The following is a 21,115-nucleotide window of genomic DNA, read 5'->3' as shown; positions in this document are numbered from 1 at the left end:
CTCTGATTTTATTTAAAAGAAAAAATTATTTTTTAGATAAATTAAATAACTAATGTATCTGGACAATATATATATATATATATATATATATATATATATATATATATATATATATATATATATATATATATATATATATATATATATATATATATATATATATAATACACTAGATGTAAAGCCAAATTTAAAATATTCATTTGGAAAGGATATTTTAGGAATATACATGTAAAAAAAAAAAAAAGAAGAAGAAGTGCCTATAAAAAGAGATGTAGGTAATGCCTAGACACACACATTATATACACCATGTCTCAAATGTTGATGAGAATTGTTGTTTCTATATCACTTGTTTTATTGCTAGTATCTGTATCTGAAGCAAAATTCGTACACAGTCACGTAAATATAGAGGTCACCAATCGTTTATCTGATAACAAAGAATTAGCCCTTCATTGCTACGAAAGAGAAGGAGAAGATCTAGGCGTATCGATACTCCCACCTGGTGGGCTATTCAAATTTTCTTTCACGCCAAGATTAGGTTTTAAATCGAGCAAGTATTATTGTAGTGCTAAATGGGATGGTTCCAACCTCAAATGGTTTGATATGTGGTCGATGGGAAGGGATGGTAGAGAAGGTCTACTAATCAAATGGGACGTAACAGAGAAGCAAGCTTGTAGGTTTGAACAAAAGACAGGATATTATTCTCTCTGTGTTGTCTACAATCAGTGAACTTATGTACCTTAATGTTTGTTGATGTCTTGGAGACAGTTTTTTATAATAAGATTACATTTTATATAAGTCTTGACTTTGTTAGCAATGTTTAATATAAAACTTATGTAAAATATTAAATATAAAACTTCGGACAAAATAATTTTTGTGCTGACATGACAATTGGTAATTTTAATATTACATAGCTTATTTTTATTTTGTCTCACCATTGTTTTCCAAACCATTCCACAACAAATCCAAATAAAAATCATTCAAAATGTAAATAATCATATGAACACTCCAAAGCACTCATTCCACGCTTGAGAGAAATTCTTTCAAATTCCTCAAAATAAAAATAAAAATACATCATGTAATATTAAAAATGACATTTGTAATTTTAATTCGGCCAAATTTAACATTTTTTTCGGGAAAAAAATAACAGAAAAGACCGTAGCCTACTATAAATGTTTTTATGGAACTTATTAGTAATGTTTATTGAGGAAAGAATCAACATGAAAAAAAAATACTATTAAGAGACAAAAATATAATTAATTGAATATTTGTTTTGAATAAAGGGTAATATATTAAAAAAGAATATTGATATACAAAAAGATGAGGTAACTATACCAAAACCAACTCAAAAGTATCAAAATCTATAAAAGGAAAATATATAATATTTTTTACATAGTAATTTTTAATGTCAATTGGTATAAAGTTAAAATATGTGAAGGTCGTAGCTGTGCGGCCTAGATTGACAAAAAAAAATCGCACATCTATTTCATTCTCTGAAAGTATGAGAAATGATGAAAGAAAAATCCAATAAAGACTTGATGCAAGAACACCACCTATTACGGAGTCACCAAGGAACACAAACAAAGTTATCGGAAGACAAAGATTTGACAACAATCATAGAATCAGATTCCACCGAAAAGTACTTCCATCATTTATCTCTAGCGATCTTGATGCTACGAAGGACACCATAAAATTCAAGGAGCAAAGAGTTTGTCCATGGGAGATGTTTTGTAAAGGAAAAAATGAAGAGGCTGACATTTGACCTAAAAATTCCTCATCAATCTACAAAGTTAGAAGAAGATGAGAAAGAGCCATCAACATTGCATTTAATCCAATTCGGAGGAGGAGGATTCCAAATGACTTCCTTAATAACAGGGGCTCTCGGAAGATGAATGAGAACTTTGAAGACTTTGAGGACAACAAAGTCAAACCAACTATGATGATAATTGAAGTTAGTTTTAGAGGAATATAATTGAACCAAAGTCACAGTACGGTTGCATATAGATTGGAATTGCATATAGATTGGAATTGAAGAGGTTGATCATTGAATCTCGCTGCATTCCTTTAACTCCATATTTCACTGATTTGAAAAAAACAAGCTACTTAGATAATAAAGGATCCTTGAGGGACAAGCTACTTAGATAATAAAGGATCCTTGAGGGGAACTCTTTTTAGAGCACAAATTCCAAATAGCAGTAGGAAAGTTTTAGATTTTATTATTAAACAGGTTTCCCAACCAATCCCAAAGATTTTAGGCCAAAGAACAAGAGAAGAAAAGGTGATTAATTGCACTACAAAAATATAGCATCGACTCCGACGCTAATAGCATTAAATATAGCGTCGGGTTTGGCCAAAGATTTTTATTTTTTTTAATTATTGTGGCGGCCATGGTAGACGCTACTCTTGGTGATTTTTTTTCATTTGCCTCCTTACATCTAATGTATTAAACAATTATTCATTTTTTATATTTGGGTCGCACATGGCTGACACTACTCTTGGTACAAAAAAAAATTCATTTTCCACACACCAATTTGATTGCCTCCATTTTTTTTGGTTTTAAATAATTATTCATTTGTTGTTAAATTTTTATAGTAGCGGTGATCCTAGCCGACCATACTGTTGGTGGGAATTGTTTTTTCTTTCCCTCCACGAGTGTGTTTGTATTATTGTTTTAAATATTTATACTATAAATTAAAAAAAATCAAATAAGACTATAAATTATAAAATAAAATTTATAAGATAATGAAACTAAAACATAAAAAATATCAAACTCAAAATTATAAAAATAAAATCAATATCAAAAGTTAATAAAAATAATTTAATTAAATTAATAAATTAAACCAAAACTAAATAAAAATATAATTAATAAAATAAAATACAATAAAAATATGTATCAATAAAATAAAATTACAACTAAACTAGTAAAATTAAATTAAATAATATTAAACCTATGAATTAATAATACTATAAATTAGAAGTGTTTTTAATGTAAAAAACTAATAACTTGCAATTTAATACATCACCAAGATGCTACACTTTCAAAAAAAATCTCAAGTAATGTACTAGTAATAACTTATACAAATATTTATATAATAACTAGATCTCGAGTTTTAATTATGTTCAAAAAATTTATTTAGTAAGTATGGACAACAAATTCATATTATTATAATTTATTATGAATTATAATTGAGACAATTAATCAATATATATATATATATATATATATATATATATATATATATATATATATATATATATATATATATATATATATAAAACTTGAGAGTGACATACAAGATTTTATTTTACAATTTTGAATAATTTTAAGCGATATCATTAACGATTTATGTTTTTTTATTCTAATGTATTTTTATTATATTTTTCTCTATTTTACATCTTTAATTATAAGTTATTAAAGATATATATTCATTTTTAGTCTTTAATAAAATTTAATCTTTATTTTCAATTATTATAGAATAAAAGCATTCAATATATTTACAAGTTATGTGTATAACGTCATACTTTAATTATATTATAAGAAAAGTTTAGAAATAAAATATATGGATTCGGTAAAGAGTATTGTATTCTCTATTATATTTCTATATCAATTGAGTGTAATTTAACCTTGAGAAATTGCGGAATATATACTTTAATATTAAAAGTATTTTTCAAGGGTTTCTTTTGTTGCTATGAGTTTAAGAAAACAAAAAATATTTTAAAGTGCACGGATATGTGCATCTCTTTTACTTTTAAAAATGTGAAGAATACATTTAATTGAAGTAATTGTAAAAGGTTGATCCATATATATATATATATATATATATATATATATATATATATATATATATATATATATATATATATATATATATATATATATATAAATTAAATTTATATTTTATTATACTTAATATAATAGAATATAAATTTATTTATATAATTCGTATGAATTTTATGTTAAATGTATTAAATATAATTTATTTTTATCTCTTATTTATTAACATCAATTGTATCTCCTTTTTATTCACTTATCTCTTTTTTATCTTATAATAAATGTATTTTATTTTTTTATTATTATATTTTAATTTATTTAATATTTTATTTTAAAATAAATATTATATCAAATAAGTATGTAAATATTAGTATTCTTTATTATGAAATATATGATGAACAAGTACTATAGCATTTATTTATTTTAATTTGAAAGATTCTGAAATAATTTTAGAGACACTAAGTAAGAGATAATCAAATTTCCGTTGATTTTTTCATTTCTATAATTAAAAATTATTGTTAGAGAAATACAAATAATATTCTATAAAGTTTATGAAAATAAACATATGAGCTAATTAGTTGTATGCTAAAAAATTATTCATTGAAATTTAATAAAAATTTAATTATATTTGTTTTATAATATATTTTATTAAAATAATAATAATAAATTTATTGTGAGTAAATTATTATGATATTGTTTGGAAAGAAATAAAGTTAATAATCAAATATCATATTAGTGTATTAGTGAGGATTCAAATCCAAAACCTTTAATAGAGAGTAGCAATATTTTTTCCCTTTTTAAAATTTAAGATAAATTATAAGAGATGTCATATTGGAAAATAAATGATGAGCCACAAAAATAACTTGAAGTATGGCAAGATAGTTTAATGTATTGGATTTAGTAGATTCAATTATATTTATATATTTTTAAATTTAATATCATTTTCTAAAAAAAATCATATAATTTACATATTTTTTATTTTAAATATATATTTTAAAATATAATAATTATAATTTATTTTTATCTTTTTTTATTATTTTCAATTTTATCTCTTTTTATGGACTTATCTCTTTTTTATGTTATAAAATTATATGTTTTATCTCTTTAATTATTATATTTTAGTTTATTGAATTTTTTTTTTTAAATAAATTTTAATTCAAATAAATTTTTTAAATATTAGTCTTCTTTATGATAAAATATATGATGAAGAAGTACTATAGCATTTATTTATTTTTAAATTGAAAGAATTATTATAAATAATATATATGAGCAAATTAGTTGTATGTTGAAAAGTTATTCATTGAAAATTCATAAACATTTAATTAAATTTTTTTATAATATTTTTTACTAAAAATAACAATAATAAATTTATTATAAGTAAATCATTATGATATTTTTTGAAAGAAATATCAAATATCAGATTATTCCATTTGTTTGGATTCAAACCCAATACCTTTTATAGAGTACCATTATATTTTGACCTTTTATAAAGAGGACCAATTTGTTTTGACCTTTTTAAAATTGAAGATGAATTTTAAGAGATGCCACATTGAAAAATAAATGATGAGGCACAAAATAAGTTGAAGTATGACAAGATAATTTAATGTATTGGATTTAGTAGATTCAATTATAGTTATATATTTTTAAATTTAATATCATTTTCTAAAAAAATCATATAATTTAAATATTTTTTATGTTAAATATATATATTAAAGAGATTATATGAAATACACTGACAGTGTAAAAGGATTTTACACCGTCAGTTAATCGTATCCGTTGGATATTGAAACAAGTTTGACTTTTATTTTAAAAATCTATAAAGTAATACAAACGGGTGATAGTGATGAATCGATTGTGTAAAACTTTTTACACTGACAGTGCATAGTAATTAATCTCTATTTTAAAATATAATAATTATAATTTATTTTTATCTTTTTTTATTATTTTCAATTTTATCTCTTTTTATGCAATTATCTCTTTTTTATGTTATAGAATTATATATTTTATCTCTTTAATTATTATATTTTAGTTTATTGAATTTTTATTTTAAAATAAATTTTAATTCAAATAAAATTTTTAAATATTAGTCTTCTTTATGATAAAATATATGATGAAGAAGTACTATAGCATTTATTTATTTTTAAATTGAAAGAATTATTATAAATAATATATATGAGCAAATTAGTTGTATGTTGAAAAATTATTCATTGAAAATTCATAAAAATTTAATTAAATTTTTTTAATAATATATTTTACTAAAAATAACAAAAATAAATTTATTGTGAGTAAATCTTATGATACAGTCTATGCCTTGTGTTCAATATAGACATAAAGGCAAAAGGGTAATTGTACACATAAGTATTATCACAAGAGGATTTGTCAGATCACATGACATTTTCGTGTTTTGGGTAGCAGTGATGTGTTGCTAGAAACCGCTCACTGTTTATTATGTTAAATACGTGATTTAATATAATTGTCAATACCGCGAAAACCTACAGGGTCACACACAAAAGGAAGGATTGATGAGAGATAATGTAACTAAGGAATACCGTAATGTACGATGCACTTAAGTATATTATAGAACATCGTAAGGTACGGTGTACTTAAGTAGATTATGAAATATGGTAAGGTACCACGCACTTAAGTGATTTTGACATATTATAAGATATGGGCCATATACACTTGAGTGGGCTTTTTAGCTTGCAGCCCACACAAGTGGCTCTATAAATAGAACCCTTATGTAGAAGCATTTGTGTAGTTGCAATTTCGTTTCTCTCTCTCTCTCTCTCTCTCACTCACTCAAAGCCTTCATTCGTAGCAGCTAGCACTGAGATTGAAGGAATCCGTTCGTGTGGACTGAGTAGAGGCGTTGTCATCGTTCAATGTCCGTGATCGCTCCATAGATCTGCATCAAAGGTTACAATCCCCACAAGAGGTAACGATTCTATCACTGACCATGCCCATTCGTAAGGATCACTAAAGGAGAAATTCTAAATTTAGCTGCATTTTGGATCGATCTTCTCCTTCAGTGGTATCAGAGCCACTTACGAAACCATGCATCTGATAGTTGTTTATTTTCTGTATTTTTTGTATTAATACGATTAAAAGACAGAATGATTCAAAGAATAAACGAGTAATTAAATTTGGCATCATTTGTGTATGATTTGGATGATTGATGTTGACTATGCTTCGGAATCCGACATTAGTTTGGTGAAGCAACGATACATCGATTGTCCATAGGTTATACAATTGAGATCGATCAAGTTATATATATGATATATGTAATCCTGATGCAAAATACGATATATACAGTGGTGGAACTGAGGGGGGACGTGGGAAGGCCACGACCACCCCTCAACTTTTTTTTAATTCATATATATTAAATTACTAAAACATCCTTATTTTAAATTAAAATTAATTTTTATTTTTTCTTTTTCATTCAAAGTTAGGTTAAAATACAGATAAGGTAAAAAGCTCCTACCTTTCCTTTCTTTCTCATATGGGTTTGCTACCGGCACCAGAATCAGAACAGATTAAAGTGATCGACATCTAACAGGTAAAAAACTTTATTCATTCTTCTTTTATAAAAAGTAACAAATTAAAGTGATTGTTTGATTTGTGTTTTTGAGATTTTTAGGGTTCTTCTTTCTTGATGTGTTAAAATAATCTATATGAGGTTTATTAAGCCAATTCATAATACTGTAATTTACAAATATAGTTATACACTGTAATAAGGTTTATTTAATCATTGTTGCTGCTAATTTCTAATAGTGAAGTTACCGGTATTTGAAAACGGATTAAAGTTGATTAATTAAGTTTATTAATTTTTTTCTCTTTTAATTTTTATGTTCTCTAAATTGATTTTTGGATCCGATATGATATTATAGGAAGAATAAAGATGAATAATAGGAAAATTGATTATTTTTTCAAAAGGAAAGCATGTGAAATTGAAAGAGAAGAGAGAGATGAAGAAATTATAATCCCGACATCCGAATCTGAAACAGTTCTTGAGAATCCAACAATTTAAGAGCATCATGGTTTTGAAAATTCTTTGGAACGCGATCCTGGAAAGCGTCCTCCGATTTAGCAATATCCACCAAATCAAGTGGATGCAATACGAAGAGCTTATCTAAAATGGGGTCCATATCAAATTCATTTAGAAAACTATCCTTTGTCCGGTAACGAGGATCATTCGAGAAGGTTTCAACATACTTGGTTTAGCATATTTCCATCATGGTTAGAATATTCACCATCTGAAGATGCCGCATATTGCTTACCATGTTACCTTTTTAGCAAAAAACTAATTGGACGTCCCAGATCACTTGTCTTTATTTCTATGCGTTTTAGAAATTGGAAGAAAGTTAGGAATGGAAAACATTGTTCCTTTCTTAAACACATAGGGAAGGATCCTTGCTCACCACACAACAATGCAATGAAAGCTTGTCAAGACTTGTTGAATCAAGATGGTCATATTAGAAATGTTATTCAAGTGAAAAATTCAAGTCAAAGAATGAATAATCGGTTACGACTCAAGACTTCAATTGACACTGTTTGTTGGTTAACACTACAAGCTTGTGCTTTTCGGGGTCACGATGAAAGTAGCAAATCAAGAAATCAAGGTAACTTTCTTGAGTTATTGAAACTTTTAGCATCCTACAATGATGAAGTTGCAAAAGTTGTGTTGGAAAATGCTCCACAAAATTGCAAGTATACTTCACATCAAATTCAAAAAGAGCTCTTGCAAATTCTTTCTAGTAGGGTGAAAAAGAGTATTCGTGAGGAAATTGGTGATTTCAAATTTTGTATCGTTGTTGATGAAGCTCGTGATGAGTCAAAAAAGGAACAAATGGCTCTTGTATTAAGATTTGTTGATAAAGTTGGTTTAATACAAGACAGATTTTTTGATGTGGCATGTAACACCCTTCTAAAATACCCCAAATATTTAATTAAAATAATAAACATATAACAAGTCAGAGTAATTATGCCATTCAAGGGTGTCACACATAATATTCACACCATTCCACAATATAACGGTCATGCTCTTTTATTAATTCAAAACATAAACATTTGCATAAAACGCAGCGGATAGAGATCTCCTCAATCATGTAAAACATGTAACATTCACATGTAAATTATTCAACAACATAAAACATCCCATCCCGATGTTACATCTATCAGAGCACGACCCACTAAGGAGACTACACTAGACTCCAAGCATTCGCTTCTACTCAACTCATTTCTCGTTACCTGAAAAATAGTTGTAAGGGTGAGTTCCTCAATCAATATAATAAGCATTATAGAATATAACGTCATGTTAAGTAATTTAACACGTTAATCACCCTAATCGCAACATACAATCAGTAACAGCACATCAGCTCAACATCATACTCAACACCAATATAAAGCACAAGTATAATCTCAAATCATACTCCATAACAACACAAACACACGTATAATATTGGAATACATCCATTCATATTATACGCCATACATACATTATGCAATGAGACTCCACACATGCGGTACCGACTATTCTTGAACATATAGTTCAAGCTCACCGATCCCTCCAGATACGGCTACTAAGCTCACTAGTCCCACTCATTTGAGACCTAGTGACTCACTCACTAATTCCTCACCATGGGAATTAGCTACAGCCCCGAAGGCTAGACTATGCACACTAATCATCTAGCATGCAAACATCAACAACAAACCCACAATGGTTCACTCACTAATTCCTCACCATGGGAATTAGCTACAGCCCCGAAGGCTATGCTATGCACGCTAATCATCTAGCAATGCAGCATCAACAACAATTCACAATGGACATATGCTCACACTCTAAGCCATACAACAGTCCATTCACAAATACATGCATAATATATACATTCATAGCATTATGCATATCATCATACATCATCAACACATGTATCAACACATCATTATCATGTCAATCAATTAAACACAGTATTAGCACACTCTACTAATACCTATACTGCTCAAAACAGCGGGAAATAATCCCTATTACATCATACGCCAACATAGGCCAACTCTCAATTATGTACACAACATTAAAAAGCCAATTTTTCCACTCTGCAACAGTGTTAACCGGTTAACGCCCTGGGTTAACCGGTTAACGCAGGCAAAAACACATTTTCTGGCAAAACGCAACAGTGTTAACCGGTTAACGCTCTGGGTTAACCGGTTAACGCAGGCAAAACAGTACATTTTCACAATTCAAAACAGTGTTAACCGGTTAACACCCTGGGTTAACCGGTTAACGCAGACAAAACAGCAGTTCCTGCGCTAACACAAGGCAGAATGCAGAATTCTCCGCATTTTCCGCCGTTGGAGGACTTCCGGACCTCCGATTCCGATCCCGTAAGAAGCTATACGTTCGGAATTTCACAAATAACTCAAACACAGATCCAATTACAGTCTAAATACAATTTATCCAACATAATTCTTCAGCATCAACAATCCCAATTAGGGTCAGATTAACGGCTTATCACTACCCATCACATATTATCCCATAATACCCGTTAATCGACGATAAACCCCCTTACCTGAGTTAATTCGGCGAATCTTTGAGCTCCAAGCTTTTCTCTCTTCAACCTTCAGCCCTTGCTCTGTCTCTTTGCCCTTTTCCTCTTTCACGATCGTTTCTCTGTTTTCACGTGAAACTTTCTTTTTACCAAATGGGATTCTTTCTCTTATTTCCAACATATATATATTTTCCAAATAATAATAATAATCCAATAATAATAATAATAAAATTTCCAATTATTTAATTAAATTAATAAATAAATTATTAACTCAATTTAAATAATTATTTTATTATTATCGGGGTGTTACAACTCTCCCCCACTAAAAGAGTTTTCGTCCTCGAAAACATACCTCAAGCGAACAACTCTGGGTAAGACTCCTTCATCTTACTCTCCAGTTCCCAAGTCACATTGCCACCTGCTGGTCCTCCCCAAGCTACCTTCACCAAGGCAATCTCTTTACCCCGCAACTGCTTCAACTCTCGATCCTCAATCCTCATAGGTGATGTTTCAACAGTCAGGTTATCTCTCACCTGTACATCATCTACTTGGACTACATGCGACGGATCATGAATGTACCTCCTCAATTGAGACACATGAAAAACCTCATGCAAATTCGCAAGCGACGGCGGTAAAGCGACACGATAGGCTACCTCCCCTATCCTCTCCAAAATCTGATAAGGACCAATAAATCGAGGTGTCAACTTCTTCGACTTCAAAGCTCGACCAACACCAGTTATCGGAGTAACACGAAGAAACACATGATCTCCCTCTTGGAACTCAAGTGACTTCCTCCTCTTGTCGTGATAACTCTTCTGACGACTCTGAGCAATTCTCATCTTCTCCTGAATCATCTTAATCTTTTCTGTAGTCTGTTGAACAATCTCCGGTCCAACCACAGCGCTCTCACCGGACTCATACCAACATAACGGTGTCCGACATCTCCTACCGTACAAAGCTTCAAACGGTGCCATACCAATGCTCGAATGAAAACTATTGTTGTAGGTAAACTCAATCAAAGGTAAATAACAATCCCAAGCACCTCCCTTTTCCAAAACACAAGCTCTCAAAAGATCCTCTAATGACTGAATCGTCCTCTCAGTCTGACCATCAGTCTGCGGATGATATGCAGAACTCAATCTCAGCTTAGTTCCCAAAGCCCTCTGCAAACCTTCCCAGAACTTCGATGTAAATCTAGGATCTCTGTCCGAAACAATACTCGACGGAATACCATGCAAACTTACAATCTTCTCAATATACAACTCGGCTAATCTCTCTAACGGATAATCCATTCTGATCGGAATGAAATGAGCCGACTTTGTCAATCTGTCAACAATCACCTAAATAGCTTCAAAATTCTTATTTGTCCTCGGCAAACCAGAAACAAAAACCATACTGATACTATCCCACTTCCACTCTGGAATAGCCAACGGTTGCATTAGCCCAGACGGCTTCTGATGCTCAATCTTCGACTTCTGACAAGTCAAACAGGAATAAACAAAACTCGCAATTTCTCTTTTCATTCTCGGCCACCAAAATAACTTCTTCAAATCATGATACATCTTTGTAGCTCCAGGATGAATACTCAAGCCACTACGATGTCCTTCCTCAAGAATACTCTTCTTAAGTTCGATAACATCCGAAATACACACCCGATTACCAAATTTCAAAACACCATTCTCATCAACTCTGAATTCACCACCTTGACCTTGATTCACTAAAGTCAACTTATCGACCAAAAGCATATCGGATTTCTGACCCTCTCTGATCTCATCCAGAATACCACTCGTTAACTTCAACATTCCCAATTTAACACTATTGTGAGTACTCTCACACACTAAACTCAAATCTCTAAACTGCTCAATTAAATCCAATTCCCTAACCATTAACATAGACATATGTAATGATTTCCGACTCAATGCATCAGCCACTACGTTTGCTTTACCCAGATGGTAATTCAAACCAAAGTCATAATCCTTCAGAAATTCTAACCATCTCCTCTGTCTCATATTCAGCTCTTTCTGATCAAACAAATACTTTAAACTCTTATGGTCACTGAAAACCTCAAATCTTGAACCATACAAGTAATGCCTCCATAACTTCAGAACAAACACCACAGCTGCCAACTCTAAATCGTGTGTCGGATAGTTCCTCTCATGAACCCTCAGTTGTCTCGAAGCATAAGTTATAACCTGCTTATTCTGCATCAACACACCACCCAAGCCCAACAATGAAGCATCACAGTAAACCTCAAATGATTCCGACGGACTCGGTAATATCAGAATAGGAGCAGTAGTCAACCTTCTCTTTAATTCTTGGAAACCTTCTTCACATTTCGAGTCCCAAACAAACGCTTGCCCCTTTCTAGTCAACATCGTCAACGGTAACGCCAACTTAGAAAATCCCTCAATGAACTTCCTATAATAACCAGCCAAACCAAGAAAACTTCGAATCTCAGCAACAGACTTCGGAGCTTCCCACTTAGACACCGCTTCTATCTTAGAAGGATCAACAGCAACACCACCTCTTGAAATCACATGACCAAGAAAACTAACCTCTTCTAACCAAAATTCACACTTGGATAGTTTAGCAAACAACTTCTTTTCTCGTAGAACTTCTAAAACCACTCTCAAATGCTCAGCATGCTCTTCTTCAGATTTCGAATACACCAAAATGTCATCAATAAACACCACAACAAACTTATCTAGGTACGGATGGAAAATCCTATTCATATACTCCATAAATACTCCAGGCGCATTAGTCACACCAAAAGGCATTACAGAATACTCATAATGTCCATACCTTGTTCTGAAAGCAGTCTTCTGAATATCCTCAGTTTTCACACGTATCTGATGATACCCAGATCTCAAATCTATCTTGCTGAACACACTCGCACCAACCAACTGATCCATCAAATCATCAATCCTCGGTAACGGATACCGATTCTTGATCGTCACTTTATTCAGTTGCCTGTAGTCCACACACAACCTCATAGTACCTTCTTTCTTCTTAACCAATAACACTGGTGCACCCCACGGTGACACACTCAAACGAATAAACTTCTTATCCAACAGATCTTCCAGCTGACTCTTCAATTCAGTTAACTCTACAGCAGACATACGGTACGGAGCCATCGATATCGGCCTAGTACCAGGTACCAAATCAATCGAGAACTCAACTTCACGCTCTGGCGGTAATTCATTCACTTCTCCTGGAAACACATCAGGAAAATCACACACCACTGCTAGATCGCCAATTGCCAGTTTATCTTTAGCCTCTAATGTCGCTAACAGCATAAACAACTCTGCCCCATCTGCTACTTCCTCATTCACCTGCCTGGCTGATAGAAACAAACTCTTTTCCTCTTCAATCTCAGGAAATATCACAGTCTTATCAAAACAGTTAATAGAAACTCGGTTAAACACCAACCAGTTCATTCCCAAGATAACATCAATCTGCACTAGTGGAAGACACACAAGGTCTATCCCAAAGTCTCTACCAAAAATACTCAAAGGACAACTCAAGCAAACTGAAGTAGTAGTCACTGAACCCTTCGCAGGAGTATCAATCACCATACTTCTAAGCATCTCAGATATCTCTAACTTAAGTTTCACAGCACAATCCAAAGATATAAAGGAATGAGTAGCACCGGTGTCAATAATAGCTACAAGAGGAAAGCCATTAATATAACACGTACCTCGGATCAAACGATCATCTGCAGAAGTCTCAGAACCTGATAAAGCAAAGACCTTGCCTCCTGACTGATTCTTTTTCTTCGGCTTAGGACACTGTGGACTGATATGACCCAACTCTCCACAGTTGAAACAAGTTACAGTCTTCAACCGACACTCTGCAGCCAAATGACCACCTTTTCCACACTTGAAACACTTCATCTCAGCACTGGTACACTCATGGACACGATGTCCAGCCCGACCACATCTATAACACTTAGCAGGAGCATTAGAGTCTCCCCCACTAGGCCTCTTCATCCCACTCTGCTTCTGGAAACCTTTGCCAGCTGCATACGGTTTCCCACGATCATTCTGATTCTTGCCTTTCCTATCAACTCTCTGTTGATAGCTCTCTGCTCTGGCTTTGGAATCCTGTTCAAAAATCCTGCAACAGTCAACCAAGTCAGAAAACACTCTGATCCGTTGGTATCCAATAGCCTGTTTGATCTCAGGACGCAACCCGTTCTCAAACTTCACACATTTCGAAAATTCTCCAGCAGCCTCATTATAAGGAGTATAATACTTTGACAGCTCTGTGAACTTAGCGGCATACTCAGTAACAGACCTGTTACCCTGCTTCAATTCCAAGAACTCTATCTCTTTCTTTCCTCTGACATCCTCTGGAAAGTACTTCCTCAGGAATCTCTCTCTGAACACAGCCCAAGTGATTTCAGCATTCCCAGCAGTTTCCAACTCAGTGCGGGTAGCAACCCACCAATCATCAGCTTCTTCTGACAGCATATGCGTACCGAACCTGACCTTCTGGTTATCGGCACACTCAGTCACTCGGAAGATTCTCTCTATCTCCTTCAACCACTTCTGAGCGCCATCTGGATCGTATGCTCCCTTGAACATTGGAGGATTGTTCTTCTGGAACTCACTCAGTTGACGAGCAGCTCCCATTCCCACCACATTCGGATTCCCTCCAAGTACTCCAGCTAGCATACCCAGAGCCTCAGCAATCGCAACATCATCTCTACCTCTTCCAGCCATCTCTATTCTGAAAAACCCAAACAAACTAAAACAATAAGTACTGATAGGGTTGCACAACACCTATACCGTACAGGGGAAACAAAATAATTATGACTCGACTCGACCGACTATGCTCTGATACCACTAATGTAACACCCTTCTAAAATACCCCAAATATTTAATTAAAATAATAAACATATAACAAGTCAGAGTAATTATGCCATTCAAGGGTGTCACACATAATATTCACACCATTCCACAATATAACGGTCATGCTCTTTTATTAATTCAAAACATAAACATTTGCATAAAACGCAGCGGATAGAGATCTCCTCAATCATGTAAAACATGTAACATTCACATGTAAATTATTCAACAACATAAAACATCCCATCCCGATGTTACATCTATCAGAGCACGACCCACTAAGGAGACTACACTAGACTCCAAGCATTCGCTTCTACTCAACTCATTTCTCGTTACCTGAAAAATAGTTGTAAGGGTGAGTTCCTCAATCAATATAATAAGCATTATAGAATATAATGTCATGTTAAGTAATTTAACACGTTAATCACCCTAATCGCAACATACAATCAGTAACAGCACATCAGCTCAACATCATACTCAACACCAATATAAAGCACAAGTATAATCTCAAATCATACTCCATAACAACACAAACACACGTATAATATTGGAATACATCCATTCATATTATACGCCATACATACATTATGCAATGAGACTCCACACATGCGGTACCGACTATTCTTGAACATATAGTTCAAGCTCACCGATCCCTCCAGATACGGCTACTAAGCTCACTAGTCCCACTCATTTGAGACCTAGTGACTCACTCACTAATTCCTCACCATGGGAATTAGCTACAGCCCCGAAGGCTAGACTATGCACACTAATCATCTAGCATGCAAACATCAACAACAAACCCACAATGGTTCACTCACTAATTCCTCACCATGGGAATTAGCTACAGCCCCGAAGGCTATGCTATGCACGCTAATCATCTAGCAATGCAGCATCAACAACAATTCACAATGGACATATGCTCACACTCTAAGCCATACAACAGTCCATTCACAAATACATGCATAATATATACATTCATAGCATTATGCATATCATCATACATCATCAACACATGTATCAACACATCATTATCATGTCAATCAATTAAACACAGTATTAGCACACTCTACTAATACCTATACTGCTCAAAACAGCGGGAAATAATCCCTATTACATCATACGCCAACATAGGCCAACTCTCAATTATGTACACAACATTAAAAAGCCAATTTTTCCACTCTGCAACAGTGTTAACCGGTTAACGCCCTGGGTTAACCGGTTAACGCAGGCAAAAACACATTTTCTGGCAAAACGCAACAGTGTTAACCGGTTAACGCCCTGGGTTAACCGGTTAACGCGGGCAAAACAGTACATTTTCACAATTCAAAACAGTGTTAACCGGTTAACACCCTGGGTTAACCGGTTAACGCAGACAAAACAGCAGTTCCTGCGCTAACACAAGGCAGAATGCAGAATTCTCCGCATTTTCCGCCGTTGGAGGACTTCCGGACCTCCGATTCCGATCCCGTAAGAAGCTATACGTTCGGAATTTCACAAATAACTCAAACACAGATCCAATTACAGTCTAAATACAATTTATCCAACATAATTCTTCAGCATCAACAATCCCAATTAGGGTCAGATTAACGGCTTATCACTACCCATCACATATTATCCCATAATACCCGTTAATCGACGATAAACCCCCTTACCTGAGTTAATTCGGCGAATCTTTGAGCTCCAAGATTTTCTCTCTTCAACCTTCAGCCCTTGCTCTGTCTCTTTGCCCTTTTCCTCTTTCACGATCGTTTCTCTGTTTTCACGTGAAACTTTCTTTTTACCAAATGGGATTCTTTCTCTTATTTCCAACATATATATATTTTCCAAATAATAATAATAATCCAATAATAATAATAATAAAATTTCCAATTATTTAATTAAATTAATAAATAAATTATTAACTCAATTTAAATAATTATTTTATTATTATCGGGGTGTTACATGGCACATGTTAAAGACACCACATCTTTAACTCTTAAGGAAGCAATATGTGATATACTTTCTCACATAACCTTGATGTTTCTAACATTCGTGGCCAAGGGTATGATGGTGCTAGCAATATGAGAGGAGAATGGAATGGTTTACAAGCCCTCTTTATGAAGGATTATCCTTATGCATACTATGTTCATTGTTTTGCTCATCGATTGCAACTTGCATTAGTTACATCATCAAGAGAAGTCAAACCTGTTCATAAATTTTTTGAGAAGCTGATCTTTGTTGTGAATGTTATTTGTTCTTCTACAAAGCGTCATGATGAGTTACAAGCTGCCCAATTAGAAGAAATTGCTTATTTGTTAGAGATTGATGAGATTGTAACTGGTAAAGGTGCAAATCAAGTTGGTACATTGGAACGAGCTGGATATACTCGTTGGGGATCACATTACGATTCAATTTCTAGCTTGATAAAAATGTATGAAGCAACTTGTTTAGTTTTAAAAAAAATTGCAAAAGATAGAGGGAGTTATGCTACACGTTGGGATGCAGATAGTTGTTACAATTACTTGAAGGAATTTGATTTTATATTTATTTTGCACTTGATGAAAGAAATCATGGGAATAACATATATGCTTTGTCAAGCCTTACAAAAAAATATCAAGATGTAGTTAATTCTATGAACTTGGTTCGTTCAACAAAATATCTTATTCAAGGTTTGAGAGAAAATGATTGGGATATATTGTTTACTAAAGTGGTATCTTTTTGTGAAAAGCATGGTATTGAGATTCCTGATCTTAATGATGTTCATTCAACAACAAGATTTGGACTCTCCCGTCTTGAAGAGAATCGAGTCACAATTCAAAATTACTTTAAAGTTGAAATCTTTTTCACTACCATTGACAAACAGTTACAAGAGTTGAATAGCAGATTCAGTGAGCAGGCAATGGATTTGTTAACTCTTTCTTGTTCTTTATCTCCTAAGGATGGATATAAAGCTTTTAGCATTGATACTATTTGTTCTTTAGTTGAAAAATATTATCCTATGGATTTTAGTGATCAAGAGAAGAATAATTTTCAATTTCAACTCCAACATTTTCTATTTGTTGCTCGTCAAGCATCAAACTTGAATAATTTATCAACTATTCAAGAACTATGTTCATGTTTGGTTGCATCTGAACAGACTGAAACTTACTTCTTGATTGATAGACTACTTCGTCTTATCATGACTCTTCCCGTTTCTACGACCACAACTGAGAGGTCTTTTTCAGCAATGGAAATTATTAAGACTAAGTTGAGAAACAAGATGGATGATGGGTTTCTTGGAGATAGCATGACAGTATATATTGAAAGGGAGATTAGTGCAAGAATTAGTTCGGAGTCAATTATTGACGTTTTCAAGTCACTCGGAACGCGTAAAGCATTACTTTAAGGTAGTTTTAAGTCATGTAATTTAAATTTTTAGTAATTAACTTTGTATTTATTTTAACTTTAATGTTTTATTTAAAATACTATTTAAATTTTATTTATAATCTTTATTTTACGTTAGCGGCCATCCCAAATTTTTTTATCTGGCTCCGCCACTGGATATATATGATATACTGTTTCTGTTTCGTTCATTCAAACACTTAATGGTTGTTTTCCTTTGAGCGATCAATGGTCATTTGCTTCTTGATCCGACATTAGTATGGTGAAGCAATGACGTGTTGATCAATCATACTGAATTAACAATCGAGATGTGTTTGACGATCTGAAATTGGTGCATTAGGGTTAATGACGGCACAAGGGTTGTGTTGTCATAGAGTTATGCGATTAGGGTTGTGACTACGCAAGAGTTGTGCTTTAAAGTATCAAGTGTTGATGCAAAAAATGACGTTGATTTCAAATGAATTGTTCATTAAAAATTTCGGCCAGGGGCGCTGCCCCTTCAACCCCGCAAGGGGGTGCTGCCCCCTTGACCCCCGTCTGCTGATCGGTCAGCGGAACCCCCGTCTGCTGACCGGGCAGTGGACCCCCGGCTAACTTTGCGTAGTGTGATCGGTCGCCTAAATTTAATTTGGTTTTATTTAATTAAAAGAATTAAAATTAATAATAATAATGTGTTTATTATTATTGTCTTGTGGTGATCGGTTATGGCCTTAGTTTTGCTTTATTTTGTTTTAGGTTTTTAAAATACGACCTGTGTGTCGTGCCTCTCTTTTAATCTCATAATGTAACTTCTTTTCTCATCTTAATCCCTCGTATGTAAAACGAGTTTCTTTTATGTAATGTAATGTTATGAAGAAAGAGAAGAATTCAATATCAAAGGAGGACAGCCTTGAAGATCTTGCTTGGAGAAGCTTAGATCGTTATTAGGTTAGCTTAGGTTCTCTCATTGGCTTGGGAGAACAATTGCGCTAGGGAACATAACTATTTCATTATGTATGTTGATGCATGTGAATGTATGTTGATGCATGTGAGAGACGATTTATATGATAAATGAGCCGGTGAGATCAAAATAATTGCAAATTCCCTCAAATTAAATATTAAGTTTATGCTTTCTAAGTTTTAGCACTCATCAAGACTAGTATCGAATAATGTAGGTTTCGTCTACGTGAGGTGCATGTTCTGTATTAGTAAGGTGCGATGGGATAATTGTAATATCCAATTGCTAAAACAATGGGTCAAACTTAACTAAACAAATTATAATAAGATTATATATGTTTAGAAGCAAGAGTTGGAAATGATCCATGTGATGGATTGGAATAAGGAGTTATTCACCCAACTAAAATATTCGAGAGTTGTATTAGATACAATTGGAAGGAGTTCCTACCTAAATAACCTAGTTTTGTGTAATCCGCCTACGCGGACTTAAAACAAAGTGAAATATGGATCTCGACCCACTAGAAAATCTTCCAACGGGATTTTCCGAATCAAATGGTGAGGGTCATTTGTTTTGAGTAAAATAGTGAGAGCATATTTAATTAAAGGCCTAATTAAATATGTTATTGATACTTATACTTTCATTATTTTCATGTAGATTACCATGACAACAAACACCTCTAACAACATTTTGCGATCAATCCTTGACAAGGAAAAATTGTCTGGGACAAATTTTCTAGATTGGCACCGAAATCTGAGGATTGTCCTCAAACATGATAGAAAGTTGTATGTCTTGGAGAAACCTGTTCCTGAAGAGGAACCTCCTAGTTCTGCACCTAAGGTAGAAAGAAATGCTTATAAGAAGCATGTCGATGATGCCAATGAAACTGCTTATCTCATGCTAGCTACCATGAACTCAGAGTTGCAAAAACAACATGAGAACATGGCAGCGTTCGATATGATCGAACACTTGAAGATGCTCTATCAAGAGCAAGCAAGGCATGAAAGGTTTGAAGTTTCAAAAGCCCTTTTTCAAGGCAAGTTAGCTGAGGGAGCCCCTGTAGGTCCCCATGTGCTCAAGATGATTGGGTATGTGGAAAACCTTGAGAGGTTGGGTTTTCCCCTCGGAAAGGAACTTGCGACTGATTTGATCTTGCAATCGTTGCCCGATAGATTCAGTCAATTTGTCCTAAATTTCAATATGAATGATATGGACAAATCTCTTCCTGAGCTGCTAGCCATGTTAAGAACTGCTAAGCAGAATCTGAAGTCAAAAGGGAAGTCCATTCTGATGATCGGAAATGGAAAGAGACAGAACAAAAGACCCACCAAGCAGGGTGATAAAGGGAAAGGCAAGGAAGTCGCCAAACCCAAACCCATTGTTGCTGCTTTGAAGCCTAGGGGAGGCAGAACAAAGGAAGGCACCTGCTTCCATTGCGGTAAGACCGGACACTGGAAGAGAAAATACCCAAAGTACCTGGAAGATAAGAAGAATGGAGTAGAGACTTCAACTTCAGGTATTTTTGTTATTGAAATTAATTTATCTACTTCTGCATCATGGGTATTAGATACTGGATGGGGTTCTCACATTTGTACCAATGTGCAGGGGCTAAAAAGGAGTAGAGATTTGGCAAAAGGTGAAGTTGACCTACGAGTTGGCA

The 21,115-nt window shown here is 33.4% G+C and overlaps 1 protein-coding gene across 1 annotated transcript; it reads left to right on the top strand.

The window, feature by feature from the left end:
* The first annotated feature begins 306 nt into the window (after nucleotides 1-306).
* LOC127123081 (S-protein homolog 4-like) lies at nucleotides 307-726 on the top strand. Its single transcript, XM_051053341.1, has one exon. It carries the CDS (start codon nucleotides 307-309, stop codon nucleotides 724-726), a length of 420 nt encoding a protein of 139 aa, XP_050909298.1.
* The last annotated feature ends 20,389 nt before the right edge of the window (nucleotides 727-21,115 follow it).

Source organism: Lathyrus oleraceus, chromosome 2 (genome assembly GCF_024323335.1).
Source record: "Lathyrus oleraceus cultivar Zhongwan6 chromosome 2, CAAS_Psat_ZW6_1.0, whole genome shotgun sequence".
Classification (NCBI taxonomy): Eukaryota; Viridiplantae; Streptophyta; class Magnoliopsida; order Fabales; family Fabaceae; genus Lathyrus; species Lathyrus oleraceus.
The sequence above is the reverse complement of the archived record's forward strand: the minus strand, read 5'-3'. Positions and strand labels throughout refer to the sequence as shown.